At 33.7% G+C, this 20,830-nt stretch overlaps 1 protein-coding gene across 2 annotated transcripts in view; it reads right to left on the reverse strand.

Moving 5' to 3' along the window:
- LOC148306505 (uncharacterized) overlaps nucleotides 1–20,830 on the reverse strand; it is a 72,459-nt gene that overhangs the window by 36,946 nt on the left and 14,683 nt on the right. For both annotated transcript variants that reach the window (XM_088264960.1, XM_088264959.1), the window contains exons 2-3: nucleotides 18,201–18,448; nucleotides 9,776–9,970 (exon numbers count right to left, since the gene is read on the reverse strand). In XM_088264960.1, the coding sequence (XP_088121086.1) occupies nucleotides 9,776–9,970; nucleotides 18,201–18,448 (443 nt within the window). The remainder of the gene's footprint in view (nucleotides 1–9,775; nucleotides 9,971–18,200; nucleotides 18,449–20,830) is intronic.

The following is a 20,830-nucleotide window of genomic DNA, read 5'->3' on the forward strand; positions in this document are numbered from 1 at the left end:
TTATTTCTTTCTTTTATTCAAAACTAGCTGTACCCGGCAACGCATCGGTGTAGCTCAGTCTAAAATAGAAACCACACATTTCTAATGTGTGCTTCATTTCATTTCACTGTGAAACAACAATGCTATCGAAAACATTGAAAATGCTTAATGATAGCATCTGTTAAGAAGCATGTTGTCCAGCTTGACCAATATTTAGTATTGCATGTGTTGCTGGTACGTCCAACCGATACCGATATTAGCAGTGCGGTATAAAATTCGTTTAGAAACATAATTTTATGCATTCAAGTTAAAACACCTATTGATTATGTGTACTCGTATATAAAAACGCGCTTATTTATAATACATGCAACGTTGTGGCGAAATTTCTAGCAATTGCAATTGATGAATATTTTGATGAGATTTAAGACATTGAACCAAAAATACTTTTTATTTATAATTACAATGCTTAAAGAATTGGATATACTATTGGTCTTTACCAAATTTTAATAGTACATATTATATACACGAATTCTTCAATATAATCCAAAAGTTATCAGTTCTAGAAAAATGAGAGAGAGAGATATATCTTTCTTCTATCTCATGTAATGAAATGCCTTATAAACGTAACGCGTCATTAAAATTTCATTCTCGATACTTCATTTGTCCAATTGTCGATTATCAAATCGAGAAAACCCGCTAAGTTAAATTAATTTAATTTTATTGAATTTTTCTAAAAAAGTAATTAAAAACCTTGATCCGGATGTAAAAATCGTTTTAATTAATGCCGTGGGTCATATTTATTATACGTTTAAGAACATTTATCAACCACGTGTATGTGCAAATAAGCCATTGTATTATAGTTGCGTAAGTCGCCATACAAATTACAAAATATCTCATGCTTCTACTAATTCACATAGCTAACAAATCGTATTATTTGCTAAACCACACGCCTTGATGTGTTATGTCAAATCCACTTCCCGCACTCATATTATTATCTGTTTTAAGAGAGCCGATATTGTCGGGGCGGGGGCGCGTGCGTTTGACAACCCTGCTAACCGTTGTTTACCCCTCCGCCACTACTATTAAAAAACCTCAGGGCTGGCGCAAGAATAATTCACATCGAAAATACTCAATTCGACCGATTAAGAATTGTAAATTATTGAGAATATACTTAATTCTAATAAGGTATTGTAAATCTTGCTTGAATTTGTTGCTTAAAGGTATTAAAATACAATGAAAAAAGGACAAATGACTAACCATCCCGCTGCTTCCCCGCAGGGGTAGGCTACTCTCGTAGGGTACTCTCTTTATGTTGACTAGAATAATTAGAGTCACCGAATTGAATAGTATAAAATAACAACAGATTCATCATCAACTATGATTTATTGAAAATAATGTTTATGGTATTTGTAGGATAATATATTTTTTATTACAAACTTTTTGTCTACTTTCAACCTTTCTTTGCCAACTCCATGCTTTACTTGCAAACATTAAGTTGAGACACACTCATAATATTGGTCATATAATGGTTTGCAAGAAAATTTAATATTTAAAAAATAAATAAATATGGTCTTCGGAGGTGTATTGTGCGCAATCGAATAAAAATATCATTAAAAACATGTAGTTTATAAAAACGTAGTTTGATAATGTCCTTAGACGAAACAATTGCCACGAATTGTTATTTTTATTCTTATGTTTAAAAAAATAAAAAGTACAACTTAATAGACTCAAATTAGTGATTAAATTTTAAAATTAAATTTTTTTTTTATACTTATATTATTTATTGATTTGGTATTAGCTTTGTGGAATGACATGTTAATTTTTTTAAATGAAAAACTTGAATAATACCACTTAATGAGTTTTATTTCATTACACACGACTAGTTTCTAAAACTAACAGACGTTTTCATCTAGTCGTGTGTAATGAAATAAAATTCATTAAGTGGTATTATACAAGTATTATTTTTTTTTAAAAATAATTATGTTATAGATTAGATCATCCTTGATGATGAAATCACACTTATCGAAGCTATTACAGCAACTTTATTCGTCCCTAAAGCCATCCACATGCGTCTCACGCCGCCCTACTGTCTGCAGGCCGATTAGCAAATATTGCGCTTGTTAATCCAACTAGGAATAAGTAGTCCGCACACACTCGAGCCACCAACTCCGCTTTCGGGAATACAATTGACTTAGTGCCGGTGCAGATACAAGCGGACTCGGGCACTCGCGAATCACTGAGGCACTTTTACGGACGCTGAGCCGACACCTAACAAGAGGGAGGCACGAAACGTTTTGAGGAAGTTTAGGAAAGCTCTTATTTGGTTTTAAAGGGGTGAAAAATAACACTACTGAAAAATGTCTGCGGATAACTCGTCTGGAATATTCTCACAGTTTTCGATCAGATTTATGAATTGTATATTTTTAATGCAGTTGGTAATATAAGCAGAGAAAGACCGAGGAAAACTTGATCAAGTATTTTAAATGCTTGAATGTGGTCAGTGGATATATAATAAATGTTCGAGGGTGATATAAAGAATGAATTCAAGGCTGAGATAAGCATTATCGATAAAATTAAAAAAAAAGGTGTGTTGTGATGGTTTCAGCATGTGAATCAAACAATAAAGCAGAAAGAACAATAAACAAATTTGTGAGGTGAATGTGGCTGGTAATAGAAGCAGATATAGATCGAGGAAAACCAGGAATGGCAATTATATTAAATTTTGGAAGATGGTCAGGTCAGGAGTTGGATTAGTCAACGAGGATGTACAAAGAGACGCATGAATGTGGAAGAAGCAAAGATTGTAGAGACAGATTGGTTTGGCACTATATTTTTCTATCTACCCATACCGGGAAGTAGCGTGATGGTTAGTTAGTTAGTTTTTTAGATTTACGAATTGTTTATTCTCTCATTGATAAAATGTTACCACAATTTCTTTAAATCTACTGTAACACATGTATCGATGCATTCCGCATCTTTTTCAAACATCTTTCAATTTCTTTTTCATTTTATCAGACTGACCTACAGAAACGGGTGACCGAGTACAGCAAGTTTTTAAGAAAAGTAATCCTTAGTGCAACTTAGGTAGGTACTTCAAAAAAATAGTTTGTGTCCTTGGTTATGCAATTATAATATAAAAAAAACAACATCGTTGCACAATTACAGTTTCAAATTTCATTTCGTTTTGTCGGTATACCATGATTGAGCAGCGGAATAATTTACCGAATGAATAATTCAAGCAAAAATATCTCGTACGGGTGACGATCACCTCATTACCATACATTTAGATTTATAATATGAATATTATTATTATGGATATTTCCAGAGGCAAGTACACACACGAAAACACCTGAATCAAGTGCATCAAGCTCCTGTTTATGCGACCGGCGGTATATGAAAGGAAAACGTATTTATTGGCAAACAACCAGAGTTGATACTCTCTTTATGTTGACTAGAATAATTAGAGTCACCGAACTGACTAGTATAAAATAATAACAGTTTCATCAGCAAACTATGATTTATTGGAAATAATGTTTATCGCGTTTGTAAGAAAATATGTTTTTTTTATTGAAAACATTTTTCCGTGTCAAAGCAATACGTTGATTTGAATGACCAGCATCAGAAATTCAAAAAGTAAATATTTGAGTTGTAAAGACAAGTTAGTAACACATTTTCTATTGTTGACTGCATCTGTTAGTGTACAAAGATCTCTTCGGGAGTTTCAACGAATTTTTTGTGGTGATGTACAATATTTACGAGATATAAACTTTATAAATAAATGTTCGTAGCCCTCAATGTTGTTCGGTATGTCCTCAATGTTGTTCGGTATGTCCTCAATGTTGTTGAACTATGTATATATTAATTTCCTGTCGTCCATCCTTACTCGAGTAGTTTATAGGGTATGCGTATATAATCAGAAAAATTGATTAATTAATTGCAGATGAAAATAGGTATTAAAAAACTTGTATTTTACCACTTTTGAGTAGATAAAGCACAACCTTATCGATATTACTCATCTCAGCATTGCATTTTTTCCTTATATTACTATTCGAACATACATCGTTTTGCTGCACATCCATCTGAGAGATCGCATTTCGACTACATTCAGCCTTCTTTCATCCGTATTTTGCCAACGCCATGCTCCATTTCCATATATTATAGGGACAACGTTGTGTACTGTCAGTACAGCTTTTAAGCATACCTGGACAACTTTGTTAACTCCCAGTTTAGCTTTTAAGCACACTTGGACAACGTTGTGTACTGCCAGTTTAGCTTTTGCTGATAGATTTGTCAACCGGTGTAAAATGTTAAGTAGTAATTGTCCAGATGTTTGGTACATTCGATTTATTTGAGTGACGATCGTCCTTGATTGGTAGGCTCAGTGTGCGGTCCGAGAGACCAGGGTTCAAGCAGATGGCGGGGGTCAGGGGTCAGCCCACCCTCACGCGGCCCCGAGGGCAGAGGCGCGAGGTGCCCGGCAGACGAGCGACAAGAGACGCATTGTTGCATGACAGCACACAGAGACCCAGAGTATAGCACACAGAGACCACTGAAGAAGAAGATTAAATTGCATTTATATCATGCATTGTTGCGCGATGGATCACGAGTGTGCGAACTGAGGAAATGGCGGGTCTGATCAATATATTATAAATGCAAATTTGCTATGGACATTACGGGTTTGTTAAATATTTAAGAGATGAATTTAACATACACTTAACCTTTCGCGCACTGATCGTTCAAAAGTTACACGTGATCCGAAGCGGAGTACGAAAAGACCTCAGTTCATGTTTGTATGGAAATCTTATTACGCGAATCGTAATTCAGAATCACAGAGTCACAGATTCCATTTCCTTCCCAGCGCGCAGCCGAGCATCGACTCAATAAGAGAGAGACTATAAGCAAAAGGCCGGAAATCGGATCAAACAAAAGTGGAGTAATTTAATGGTCTCCCTTTCTCCTTTTACTAATTTTACATTTCTTAGAGTGAAAGAAATAATATGTCATTAGCAGATAAAATATTCACATCCTGATATATAAGTACGTAGAAATCGTGGTACTGACTTATTATGATTTTTGTCAAAAACAGTATTTTGAATCATTTAATTATTTAAAATTACAAAATGAATAAATAAAAAAACGAAAATTTTCTAATATTATTTTTGAGATCGCAAAAAATATGGAGTAAGTAGCTCTTTTAATACTACAGTTCTCGAATGAAAATTAATATATAAGAGATTTCGATAATGCAAAAATATTGTCTGTAAAATAATAACTAAATATTAATAAAATAAATATAAGTGATTTTACACTGTAATATTTATTTAATATTACCCTGGACTGGTTCCTGAAGCGCAATAGTGATCACCTTGCCTTCATGTAAGTAATGATCAAGATAACACTACGTCAATTCGATGCAGTGCCCTATGCACCATTGGGTGCGGATAAGGGTTATAAGTAATAAGTAAGTAAAAATAACTAGTATGTGGAGAAAACCTAGATTTGTGAGCAAGTATTTGGACACACTCAAAATGTTGTTAATTATAAAATCATTTTAATACACATAAAAAAATTGTTCTTTTTAATTTTAATTTTATATTTTTTTATCGATTGATTATACCCGGTATAAATAAAGCATCTGCTCTCGATACTGTGTTGTATTTGATCCATTACATTCCTGTTGGCTGTACAATAGTTGAGTTCCATTAGAGTTGGAACAGGTGGCAGTGGCCACGGTCTCAGCCGGACGGAGATGGAACTGTGAATTGATGGACATATATACGAGTCATGGTCTACCTTCACATAGGAATTAAACTAACCCTTTGACAGGTAGAGACACACTTCCAAAAGGTGTCATGCGTTCTCTTTAGTAGGGCTACATGTCTTCCATATTTATAAGTATAACATAAGTTTTCAATGATTCAGTGATGTTGGATTTATTCGGTAAAACTGGATTCGGGTGCTCCAGCGTTAATTTATTTTATTTTATATTTTTTTAAAATATTTTTTATTTACTTGATATAGTTACATTTTTAAGTACAACATAATACGATTTCTAAACATTTATATATATATGGCAAACTTATAGTTTTAGATTCGCTGTGCCTCTCCAAAAAAGAGACTGAGCTCTTGTGCTTGATAATAGTCTTTTTTATATATTTTTTCAAGATTTATATGTAATGGGCATTACTTTCTTTCTTAAGAATCTTTATATCTTCTATTTTTTTTATTTGTTTAGGGAGTTTATTGAAATATTTAATTCCCAAATATTTGAAGTTTTGTTGAAATTGTTTAGTATTACATTTTGGAATTGAAAAATCATTTGAGAATCTCGAAGATGAACTTTTTTAAAATTCTAATATTTGTCACCCTGATTTGATTGAAGAGCTTTTCCTTGTCATATAATTTGTATTATTTCAATTAAAAAATGATTGTTCTCGATTCTCAGGAATATAGATATTTTTTGCTACAATAATTTGAGTGTGTTTAAATCTTTGTTCACAAAAAAATAATAATAATAAACTTGGATAATTTTTAAAGCACCATATTTGTAAAATACTTCCTGAAGGGCGCTTCTATTAAGGGCACAAATCTGGGTTTTGTCAACATATTTGTTGCATTGATATCTCGATATAGAAGAATATCGAAGTGAGGGTTGTTTGCAGGGCTAAGTAATAGGCAAGTCATAGGCTGGTTTAAGTGATCACTTTATATACGTGTAACGTTCACCATTCTGCCCATAAATATAACTTTTAAAATTTGAGCAACGTGGTTGTCAATTACGGGTAGAATGGTAAATGTAAAAGTGATCACTTAAAACCAACCTATGAGAGGTCGTTAGGACTGTAAATGCCAGACCTATATATTCGTCTTCATCTTTGCTGAGATATCAATGTTATTTTGGTATTTTATAAAATAACAACTATGTACTTACACAGTTGAGATATAAATAACAGATCTTAATGTAATTCACTTATTCTATTTTTGTAGCAGATCGTGACAAAATAATGGTGTCAATTCAAACAACTCCAAAATATTTAGTACCTACCTACGCCTGTAATGCAATCCGGATCTTGATTTATGAAATGTCTCTACGGGATTCGAAGCGTGATTATTATGTTTCAACAAAAGATCTGTGCGCAAGAGACAAGCGATTAAATTAATGCTTGTAGTAGTCCAGATAATATCTGACTTGAGTCATATACGAGTAACGATATGAGGTGCGTTAATAAACAGGTTCACGATCTATCAAGATCAGTGTTTAAATTGTAATGTAATACCATGACACTCTGGGTAATATATTCAAGAATTAGTGCACAAAGTATTGTCAATTATTCCATAGCTTTGCTAAAGATATTTACCATATATATTTATTAACTGTAGTTAAGCAAGATCATAATATTTGTTTAATGTGATCAGGTCTGGAGTCGGAATAATCGGTGGGTATGTATGAGGAGATGCATGAATGTGGATGATGAGTGGTGTAGTGTGGCGTTCTATTCTCATGCCTACCCCTGCGGTAAAGCGGCGTAAACGTTGGTTAGTTAGTTAGATACCTGGACACACTGTCGCTCAGTTTAGTTAAATAGAAAATAAAAAGACCACATTTTTAACTAAAAATTTAGGAAATAACAATCCAATCTTAAACAATCAAAATTCTAAGTGATAGCAGGTGTCAAAAAGTGAGCTGTCTACCATGATCAATGTTCAGTAGTTCTGAGTGTGTATTTTTCTATTTTTTTCAAAGCTTATTTAGGCACATAATTGGTAAAATACTCTTAAAAAAAGTATTTTAATGAAAATTTATTGTGTTAAAACTTCAAACTAATCGGTGGATAATTTAAGATTTAAGATTTTAAACAAATAAACAATTATATAACCTTATAAGATAAAACTAGAACTTTATGTTTAACCGCTTTTATTTTTGGTATTTTTCTCCAGCCGGCTTCGAAAATAACCTTTTCATCTCCAGAGAAGGGTATGTACCTACTCGTCCACAGTTTTATTTTATAAAATTTTACAAAGTATCTGCAAAAAACATTTAAGAAAAGAAGATTTATATTTGTATCAATATATTTGGATAGATTTTATGAAAGTATTTCGGTACCTATTAAAATGGCGAAGAAATTTCGACCGGTTGATAATATGAAGTGTGTTGTTTTTTTAACCTTTGAAATAAATGGATTTGAACAATGCTGCAACGGATGAATGATGAAAATAATTATTATAGCTTACTCTCATCTTCAACGTGTCATTATATTTTTATAATCCCGTAAATATCTAGTATTATTCCAGCACAAGCAGGCAAGAAAAATGACGCCTTCACAATGCGTTTAAGTTTGTGTGGATTGTGTACCCACTTAAGGAAATTGTTGAAGGCTTTGGAACGAGGTATGCAGGCGGTATGATTATACATATTATGGTTGTTAGTGTGTAGATATATATCTAGGCAGGTTGCGAAGGGGCGTTCCTGGATACAGTCGGACAGATTGATTCGGTAACTAGACAGTTGTGCCGACTCACCGTGTTACCGACAACAGCCTACACAATTACCGTGAATTACCGTTAATGACGGACACTAGCCCAGAATTGTTTCATTAATTAATACCGGGTTCAATATATCGCGAACAATCCAGAGATTCTGACAAAATAGCAATTTTTAAAATGCTAAAACTTTATTGAAAATACAAAATATATAACACGAAATATCTCTTTGTAGATACTAGTATATACTGTTCTCGTTGTGTTTAGCATTCACGCGCGGCTCATATTTATACTTGCTTTGAGACAAGCGAGGATAAACACGAGAAGCTGCGTTTAAACTAGCAATTTATTCATGGAATTGAATTCTTTTTAAATATTTTTATTTTTATTCAATTAAAGAGATAATACAAAATTGGTATATAACTTTATCAAGTCACTTCCAGTAGGTGTAATATTGTGGATTGTTATCAAAGTTGAGCAACAAACTAGTAAAAACTATAACAATCTCCTTGCACATAACCATGATACCCGCTACACCCATAGCGAAGGGTTGACAGTCCCAAGAGTGAACAGTAAATATGGAAGCAGAACTCTTATTTTTCATAAGGTAAGAAGTATCAAACTATGGTAGAGTGGGTTCGAGACAAGAAACTTAGAGCGCGTTACACTAACCACGGGATCTCAACCCGACACGGTTAAAAGCCATCAATGATAAAAAGGACATATTATTAGATAAAAACCAATATTTTTAGCTTTTCCACTTTATTTTTATTTGACCAGCGACCGGGTTTCGTCATTACCGACATCATCAGACTGGTGGGAGGCTATACAAATTGTTATGTTATATATAAAAGAAGGCAGGAGTTGATAACCATGATTTGATATAATTTTATTGAGAAATTAATTTAATTTGAGTGAATTTAAGTATTGTATGATATTAAAAATATTTTTTATAATTTCATACAATACTTAAATTCACTCAAATTAAATTAATTTCTCAAAAAAATTATATCAAATCATGGTTATCAGCTCCTGCCTTCTTTTATATATAACATAACAATTTGTATAGCCTCCCACCAGTCTGATGATGTCGGTAACGACGAAACCCGGGCGCTGGTCAAATAAAAATAAAGTGGAAAAGCTAAAAATATTGGTTTTATTCTAATAATATATTAAAAATGCAATTCCATCACGAAGTGTCAGTGGATAATATAAATCTAATAAAAAGGACAGACACATTAGGATAAATGAAATTCTCCACCAGTTTAAACATATGCATAAATTCAAGTCAAATAATATGAATGCCTGCACTTACCAGCCCTTAGGGCGTCCATGGGAACAGAGGGGTAAGGGATGGAGTAGGGATACCCTTCCTTCCTGAGGGTTTTGGGCTTCCTCCTCGGCCGGTACTTGTAGTCTGGGTGCTCCTTCATGTGCATGGCCCTCAGTCTCTTGGCCTCGTCTATGAAGGGACGCTTCTCATCTTCACTGAGCAACTTCCATTCGGCACCTAGAGGAAATATTTAAATATTAAATAAAACGTCTTAATAAAAAATGCTTTTAAGGCCTAGTATTCGATAAATATCAACTTAAATTAAATTTAACATAAATATATGTCGAGTGTTTTATAAATATACAAAAAAATACTTGAATTGATTAGGTATGATTTCTCTCTGATTAATATTTAAAATAAGGTTTTAATAAATACTAAATCATTGAAATGAAAATTTAGATTAAAACAGAGATATCAAATAAGCGGGATGAATAGTGGAATATCCGAAATTCCCAATAGGCAAGTACAAACGTCTTCAGCATAATCGACATTCATCTGACTGAAAACAAAGGCTTCAAACTGCCAATTAGTCATCCGGGGTCCTAAATTAAAACTGCCGTCTCGCGAATCCGGGAAAAATAACAGCCGATTGCTCTCAATAATGAATGGCTGTTTGGCTCCCGAGGGATGGGGGTGGGGGCGACTTCCCTAACTCCCAGTCGATATTCAATTGTTTGCCTGAGTCGTCATTTCGGTCTCCCGATTGTGACGTCACAATGCAGCGACAATGGCGACTCTATCTGGCTCCATTGTGCACCCATACGCCGGCGTTCATTTCCATTATCTATCGCAGCATAAAGGCTACATGGTATTCTCGGCAGTCCTGCGAGGACCTGCTCCGCTGCGGAGGAGGCACAGGCTTTCACAGTAATGAAGAGTATTTTTGTGCGATTCCAGCACAATGCGATCCCTCTACTATACACATATCTCTACACACGCGTTTGTTTACGTGTGTCTGTGCCCTTTCTATCCGTACAATCTCGCTATTTGCCGGTAAGGAGTTTGCAGCGGCATAATGGGCCCGGAATATCTGGGAATAACAAAGAAGCATTATCATCGACTCGGGATGTCCCGGGAAAGAAAAATAAATACTCTGTATCTTTTATTGACTGGAAATGGTTTATCAATATCCGTAAAAGCAAAGACGAATCTATCATTAATAGAATTGATAGTTGAGATTTACTCCGACAAACGTTATTTACTCTTTCTCGTTTTTTACAAAGCATTTAATAGGAGATGGATTGTGAGTTTAGTCTTAAAAAACTTGAGTATAAACACTCATTATGTACTTATGTTTTTTTTTCATTCTTAAGTACATTGAACATCAAAACGAATTAATATTTCTTATCGCTTATTTAATATGGCCAAAGAAATTAATTGAGATGGGAAATGTGAAGTTTGGGTATTAACAGAGCTTATGACATGTCATCGGCTGATTAAAAAATTAACTTTGTGCAGTGTGCAATGATTGGTAACCATGTTACTCATATTTAAAACTTAAAGTTAAATGTACCTGCATTTAGACAATAAATGACATAAGTATTATAAACGTTTAAACGATAGAAACACTTTCATACCCAGACTTTCATATTTCCATCTCAATAACCTTCTTCGTCTATGTTATGTTATCAACCTTGATAAACTAGTTAGAGTTGTAATTGCTTTTATTTATTATTAACAACTGAAAGTGTGTGAATATTTAAAAAAAAACCATACTTAAAAAAATATTGTAACCGCTTAAAAGTAGACTACATATGTTTTCAATTAAACACCAGTAATATGTTCAGATTTTTTGCGTCCTTAGTGCCTATACCATCTCGATTGCCTTTTATCTACCTTACTATTGATATATGTGTATATTTATCTTATGAGTATAAAATAGTTAATAATTATTTAAAAAATAAAGGACGATGTAATGAGTTACATTTGCAGGTTAATATTTTACTGAATTACAAATAAAGTTGAAGAGGTTGTTTACATGAAGTAGTTGGAAATGCGAAACTGTTTGAAGTATAATTTGAATTGCATGCTGCACGGAAATATTTCGAATTGAAAACCATTTTCTTCAGTCTTGAAACACAATCGCGAATATTGTAGCGACTGTATTAAAGGATGCATTCGTTATTACCTTCGGATTTGTATGGCGCTCTATACAGCTACATTATTGAAATGGCCGTTGTCTCATTGTAACTGAGCTGAATAGTCTGGATTGGTACAAAAGTACACGACGAAAACAATGACGTCATTGAATGAAAGAGAGACAAGACAATTTGAATTCATCTTTCTGCGAGACAATGGCGAGGAACATTGTAGCCCGCTGTAAGGGAACAATCGGACGAGAGCTGAGCTATCTGTCCCGCTTTATAATGCGGATCGGAACACGAGAGCAAAGGAGACGGGTGAATGAGCATTGTGAGGGAAGAATACCTGAATGAGTATTGTCAGTACAGGTGAATTCTGCAGCATTCTGGATTCTAGGAGGTAGAGTGTACTCGGATCTTTGGCTAAGTTTATGTCCGACTTTACGCGGATCTTAAGGAAAATTGGAAAATCGAGCGAGAAATAAACCACGTAAACTATTCTCCAACGGCAAAATATCATACCTACGAAATTTTCTTATGGCTTATTGATATAAATTAGTAGTGCAGAGGTCCTAGGTTCGATTATCAGGGAGGTCAAAATAAACTATTGTGATTTTTCACTATAATATTTATGTGATGTAACACTGGACTGATATCTGAAGCTCAAGGTTGATCACCTTTCCTTCGTGTATTTAACGATCAAGATAACACTGTGTATACACAATTCAGTACCGTTCACTATTGGATGCGAGTAAAGGTTAGTGAAAGAAACATATACACAATCATTAATTGAATTAACGTACATACATACATACATACATATTAAATAAAAATACAAAAATATAATCACAAATATTTGTTTCGACTCCCTGAGAATTGAACCAGGGACCTCCAGCACAGCGGACACCTGTCTGGTACTTGATGTAATTAACCATCTATAGGTATAAATTCGACCACTTCAAGAAAACTAAAATGTTATAATCTTATCCTCAAAACAGATTCAATTTCCTCATTAGTTTTCATTAAAAAGCCTACTTTCGGAACACGGCACCCTACACGTGGATTCGAGTACCTACCCTCCTCTCTCCCCCCGACATCCCTCCTCCCCGCCCCCCGTCCTCACATCACTCCGTCGGTTTGTAATAATTAATATCTTATCTCACCCCAGCAGCACGCAACAATGCCGACAGCATTACGGTGTAAAAGCACAACATGCCTCCCCCTCCCGGCTCCCGGCCCACCCCTCGCAGACTTGCCGCCCGCGGAGAAAGCTCGCGCCGGCACTGTGGAACCGACGCCCATCGGAAAATATTCCCTTTTACTCAAACTCCCGCCCACTGTCCCGGGAATGGCTCAGCTTGTGGGCGAATTCGAGAGAAAACGCGTAAAGTATAATTAGGTAGCTATCTACTGACTATCGATAACAGGGCGTCGATTCCACAGGGAAGTTAAAGCGTTATCTAACTCGTGTAGATAAAAATATTTACTAACAACATTTTGGATTATAACATTTGTGTCGAGTTGTGGTCCCGTGGTTGGTAACGCGGCCTCTTAAGTCAGAGTTTGTCGGTTCGAACCCACTACCACATACCACAATTTGATACCTATTTCTAATAATGAGCTGCTTAGGCTCACATAAATAATATGAAATTGAAATATTAGTGTAAATAATAAAATCACAAATATATCTCTTAATTAAATTTATTTTTTTTTGGATCTTTTAGTTTAACGCACGTTTTCATTAATTGAGTTTATTCATATATTTTACAAAGTCGAATTAAATGTAGCATATATGGAGATAGCACATTCTTTTTATAGACCTAATAGTTATAATATCGACCATAATGTTTTGATGTTCGATATTCTTTATGTAGAATACTCACTTCCTCTTTAGTTCTCTACTGGTGGTTGACTTAATATTGAAGTTTCGACAAAGGGGAACCATTAATTGATCACAATAAACGAGGCAATTGGAACACAGTAGATTCCACAAAGTCATCATACTGGTTAATTGGATTAAAAAAAGACATAATACTGGCAGTCCCACGGTCCTACCGCAGGGTTGGAAGGCAGGATGTTCCGGCTAGCTGGAACGATCCCCCGATTCATTGTCTATGGTTATTGGACGATTCCCGCCAACTCATCGCGGTGCATCTGTCACTAATGACCAGTCACAGGCCGCTACGCCATTGGTCCGAGCGGGCCCGGCGTGAAGGCCTATGACCAATGATGTGCCAGAACTGATCGGATGCTACGAGAAATAATAATGATTGTTGGCCTTCTTTGAAAGGCATTATTTCCGTATGCTGGTACGTAAGAGATACTATGCGTTCGTAGTGCGGGGGCACAATGGACTCCATTGTAGCCTGTAATGAAACGACGTGACTTAAAAGCGAGAGGTTTTGGGAAAATGGAAAGATGCTGAAGAATTTGTTGCGATAACAATCGCGTACAAAGACCATTTAAGAAACAATTTTCCTATTCACTTACAGTGAATTAACATGTAATCGACTACTTAAAACATATCGCTCACTTCTTTCAACAACCTCATAAATCAAAAAAACTTGAGTTTTCAGGAGATCGTTTTTAAAGTTTAAGAATATTATAAAATAAATTAAAAATAAACATCATGCCACTTTTTAAACTTTTTACTGTGCAACAGACCTTTTTACGTAAAACCTGAATGTTTTTTCTCCATTTGAAAAATATTAAGTGTATTTAAAAATAATTAAACAATACATTTTCTTTAAAATGCAGAAACAACACTTTCTGCTCTGTAGCGGGTAAATATTAAGTTAAAAATATGCCGCTTTTGCTGAGATATAGTACATTTTTTGGGCATTCCGAAAAAATGCATAACTGTTGTGGAAAGGGGTGAGAGATATTATAAATTTAGGGTAAATAATACTTTTAAACTTTTGACTAAATCTGAGACATTTGTTTCCTCGATAAATATAGTGTGAATTATTAATAAATTTGAATTAGTCCTTACTTAAGTGAGTTTTGCAGCTTTAAAGAAAAATATTTGTTGTAAAAAAAAAATTCCGGTATATGATCGTATGTTCATATGTATATTGGAATACGAATATGATAAACTATTATTATTGATTAGACATTAACTTTACTTGAATAAAAATTTTGGTCGTAAAAATAAATCCGGTATATGATCGTATATGCAATCGAATGTTATATGTTCATATGTATATTAGGCATACGAATATGATCAACTATTATTTATTGATTAGTCATTAACTTTATACAATGACGTGATGATTTCAGTACGCAGAAAACTTACCATTGCTACTTAATACAAATATATAATTGAACATCTTTAGGTCAGGAGTCATGTATATATGGTCAAAAGTCGAAGAAATAATTGTCGGGTATGTATGAGGAGATGCATGCATGAAGAAGAGACGAAGAATGATTACAAAGACAGAGTGGTGGGGCGCTCTATTCTCTCTGCCTACCCCTGGGCGAAAAGGAGTGATTGTTAATAGTTGGTTATATATCTAAAATATTCTTAAGATAACACTAAGAACAAATGTGTAATTTTTAGAAGAGTGATTTTTAAATAAAAATAGATGTGTGATGCATAAATGTAAAAAATAACATATTCTTTTGAAATTAGATTCACTTGTTTAAATATTGGTATTTCAAAGGAAATTGTGAGGCGCAATGCACTGTCATGATTTTATTCTAAGTCCAATAACACCAATTTTTGTTTATCTTTTGAATTAACAACAGCTTGAATTGAATTAAATATAAACGATATTCAGCTAAAGTATGTATATACAATATATGTGTATATATTTACTAACACACACACACACACACACACATATATATATATATATATATATATATATATATATATATATATATATATATATATATATATATATATATATATATATATATATATATAATAGTGTTATATATACATTATAAAATTAAACAACTTTGTTTTAACCACTTTTTATTGCTTCACTTTATCCAACCGGTCTCGACAAGAACCTTGTTATCGTCATTTTTTAAATTGCTTAAATGAATTTACAATAAGCAAAATTTCTAAAAAAGATCACAAGAAAAAAGTCATAAACAATTGCAAAATAAATAAATTGAAGGGAAGAAAGACAGATAGATAGAAAAATTAGAATGATCAATTACTTGCAGCCATTAATTCTATCCTTATTTCACCATTCGAAAATCTATAATATATCGTTTTGCCGCACATTCGTCTGAAGGATTGGATTTCGACTGCATTTAATCTGTTTTCAACCTTCTTTTGCCAACTCCATGTTTTAATTTCAATCATGACAGTCGGTATCAGGGTGTGCTGCCAGTTTAGCTTTCGCTGTTTTTTGTTGTTGTTGATTTAACTGTTATCAGTTCATCATTCTCTCTGTTCCAATTATTTTGTTTTTCTTTCTATACCTTTATCAATATTTTGAACCCTTCATAGGTTTATAGTTATTTGTGCAAATTAGATCTAGTTATATCAATTGGGAAAAGCACATTCTTGCTTCGAAGCTGTATAAATATTTATTTTCTGTATAAGATATACATTCGAAGCTGCATACATATTTATTCTCTATAAGGGTGGTATTGTTTGCATGCTGTGGTAGTGATAGTCCTGACGAAAAGACGGGTACGTCTCGAAACCGATAGACATAAAAATATCGGTAGTGGTTATATACTAATATTATTAACATTTTTGTAAAAAAAAAATAAGTAAAAATGACTAACCACAAAGTATATGCTTTAAATATAAATAAAAATGAGAATATTTGTTCTCTCTTATAGTTTACTGATAAAAAGTGATGGTACGAAACAATTTTTTTTGGTCAATGTTCAAACATGGCGCACGATGCATGAAGCTGAATCGTGAACAGATGAAAATTTTACATCGATGGCTTTCGTTCCCTACGTTCATCAATTGGAACATTAATCAGTCTACTGCCGATGTCGCTAGAAATGTAAAGTTTGGAAACAATCCAAAACGAAACAAATCTTCAATGTTTCCAAACTCGGAGTATCGAATCGAAATTTGCTTTTGGAATTCGGCATTCGTAATTGGAATGCAAAACTTTTGTTTGAGGGAATAGAGGCTCATGTTTTGAATAAACATGAAATTTGTTCATTTTTCACTGAAGTCCAGGCAACATACGATATTATTTATTGGAATTAAGAGACTATATCACTTTCATCTTCAGTGTATTTATTTTATTGATCAATTTAAAATTTCGACAAAATTACCGTTTTTATTTACCATAAATTTTTTTCCATGGTATAATTTTTTAGGTGGTCTTTTTAGCTCCGAAATTATGAAGATGAATTATTTACCTACCCGCACTTAAAAAATGGATTTAAAATCCCCTTAAAACAACGTTCCACTCTAAAACTTGATAATCATCAAATCAATTTGATCCACATTTTTTGAAATCTTTATAACTTTATTTGGGAATATTATATTCAAAACGTATCTTCAATATATTGTTTTGATAAATATTCGCGCGATCTACAGTTAAAGTAACGAGATCGATACGGGATCCTATTTTTACTACTGAAATTTTATTTGTTTCACTCTACTACTGCGTGCCACAACTGTGTGGAAGAATAAATTTTAAGTGATCTCAAAAAAAGCCAATTTTACAGAAGATAAATAAATTTCAATGCCTCGATATTTCTCGATAAACTTATCTTTACTCCTCAAAAGGAATAAAAAAAATATATTTTATTTGAAATGCTGGTCAAACATTTCCATTTTAAAATAGCTAAATATAGACGACAGATTTTCCTCCGTCTGTTTGTGATAAGTTCTTCAAATCTTCGGACACATCGCCAGAAGAAACGAAACATTAAAGACGATGGCTCTGATAAAAAGAAATGCAGAGAAGCATTTCCATAGCGATCCATGGAAAAATCTATGCTTGGTTTAAGACAGAGATAAAATAAGAAATGAAGAAATTAGGAATAAAACCAAAATAGCGGATGTCATGAATCGCGTAGCAAGACTCAAGTTGCAATGGGCAAGACATGTTGCAAGACAGGACCCCACAAGATGGACTCCAAAAATATTGAGATGGAGACCTTGGGGGAGTAAAAGAGAGGAGAATTAACCTGAAAAAAGATGGTTCAAAGACATGTGGCCGTTGTGGGGAGTAGAAACTGGCTGCAAACCAAAAAAAAAGGGAAGCATACAGAAGAGGCCTATATCCAGCAGTGAAGGACAGAAGGCTAATGAAAAATAATAAATCATGTAATATACAATGATGTTCGTGTCAAGAACAAGAAAATGATCTCATGGACTAATATTTACTCACCCAGTCTCTTGGATATCTCCGAGTTGTGCATCTTGGGGTTGTCCTGTGCGATCTTCCTCCTCTGCAGGCGCGACCAGACCATGAAGGCGTTCATGGGCCGCTTGATGTGGTCCTCCTGCGGCCGCTTGGGCGTCTGGTGGCCGCCCAGCGGGGCCATGCCACCCATGCCCATCCCGCCCATGGCCAGGTGCTGGCTAAGCCCGCCCACGCCTCCGAACCCGCCACGGTCACACATGGCGCCAGCGGCACTGCACACGGGAAAATTAAACCATCAATTCAACTGATAAATAAACAGCAATAATACTTAATTTAGACTTAGCTTTACACACGGTGTTTGAAAATTATACGTGATGCTTCGAAACACGTGTCCTAATATTGTATAACTTATATAAAGATTTGGCGTTTAATTTGTAGAACTCCATTTTAATTCATGTATTAATTGTAAAATCAAACAAAGATTTTTTTTAGTTTACTAAGTTGTATTTTATTGTTAAAAAAACACATAAAAATAAATTTTATGGCAACTGTTTCGCCTAGTTATGGCATTTTGAAACGAATGTGACTGATATTGTAAAACGATTGATTAATCACGATTTTTTTTTATTATTAAGTATATTTGTCATTTGCACCCATGCGGTTTTCACCCTTTTATTTGCATGATCTCTGCCTTTAATATTTGCTTACATTTTTTCAAGTAAGTACAAAAATATCTTTTTATAAATTAATTTGAGAAAAAAGCTTTAATTCAAACATCAAATATAATATTTAGGTTTGAAAAAATATGTGTTGTTGAAAATTATTGCAATTGTATGAAATAATGTTTTTTTAACGATCAATGTTCAAAAAAATGTATTAAGAAACATATTAATAAAATAAAAATAGTGTAATATTCCATACAAAAAACCGATTTAAATAGTAAAAGTGTTTTTAATAAACTGAATCATTTATTATTTTACTATAATATAATATACATAGTAGCTTCCGAGGTCTGGCCAAGAAAAAACTCTCATTCCTTTAAAACGTCAATAAATTTACATAATTTCGACGGTAAGTACTTACGTAAGATTATAATATTAAACAGAAAAACATTTAAAAGTTTAGTTATGGTAATATTTCGGTCGTATACGTATCTATTTAGAAGAATTTATTATCCAAATTGACAAGCATGGCTGTGCATTTTTGCACGGTGACGGTACTTGAGCGACGACAAATCGGTAAGTATGCAAATTCGTAATCCCGACAATGGCGAGTCTCAAAATGTGCTTCAGAATAAGACAGCCTTTATGAAAAGTAGTAAATATTTGAACATTAGGCGTAATAATGGTGACCGGTGTTATTTCGGTGGTTGAATTTCACTTGATTTCCATAACAAATGGCTCTGCTTAACGCCGAGGTGTCAACAGCGACCACATTAATGGCACAGCGATTGTGTTTCGGACTCCAGCCTATTCTCGGGCCATTCTTGCTACATTCCTGACTGGTCACTTCACTTAATAGGAGTACTTTCTGGTATGCAAAGAGCTCAGAAACACATGGTGCATTTCCTACAAAATGCAGATATTAATAAATACACTTGAAAGGGGTTTTCGTTTCACTTTTTACATTGATGATCCATTAAAATCGTATGGTTCTACCTAAAATCGTATCAAAGCGACATAATTCAACTGTTTTATTAATTAGGATCTTTTCATGTATTTTTTTTAATTAATCAAAAAGATACCTATAAAAGACTGTAGTGAATATTTTTTTAAATGAAAAAACCTCTAAATCCTTAAAAAATATGGATAGTTCGAATTATTTACTTGAGAAAATTTTGCAAGGCTGAGATAAGCATTATCCATAAAATTAAGAAAGGTGTGTTGTGATGGTTTGGATATGTGGAACGTATGAGTGAGGAAAGAATGGTTAAACGAATTTATGAGGCAAATGTAATTGGAAAAAGAAAGAGAAGGAAGACCGAGGAAAACTTGGCACTATCAAGTATGCCAAATAATTGAAAGTGGCCGAGTCAGGAGTCTGAGTATGAGGAGATGCATGAATGTGGAAGAGGCGATGAATGTTTTCTAAGACAGTGTGGTGTGGCGTTGTATTCTCTATGCCTAACTCTAGGGGGAAGCGGCGTGATGGTTAGTTAGAAAATTTTGCGCCCTACAAATTTTGTGAGATCACGGTTGCTGATATGAAATAGGTGTTATGCGGAAAGGAGCAGTGTATAAGTTATATTTAAAAAAAATTATATGATTTAAAAAAGGAAAGAGAATTATTAGATTTAATACCTAATTATCAATACAAATTTAGTGGTGTGTTTTGTATTAAAGATAATTATTGAAATTTATTCTTTAATCACTAATTTGATTACTTATCTAAAAACGTTTGAAAAAAAAGACTTTCCAATAACAACAAAAAAACAAAAGACCATCACTCAAAATCAGCTTGATTAGAACGATTGTGCGCGCCGGGCATCGATAGAGTTATAATATGCATGTACCATATTACAAATCAAAATAAAATGCTCAGTAAGTGTTGGTTTAAAATCTTCTTTCTTTATTTTCAAAAACAGCCAAATACAATACGATAAACCCATTGTATTTTTTTTTAATTACTCTTAAACGGCATTGTACTCATGCATT

Source organism: Brachycentrus maculatus, unplaced genomic scaffold, assembly GCF_059751285.1.
Source record: "Brachycentrus maculatus isolate JH-2025_06_01 unplaced genomic scaffold, ASM5975128v1 h1tg000240l, whole genome shotgun sequence".
NCBI classification, from domain to species: Eukaryota; Metazoa; Arthropoda; class Insecta; order Trichoptera; family Brachycentridae; genus Brachycentrus; species Brachycentrus maculatus.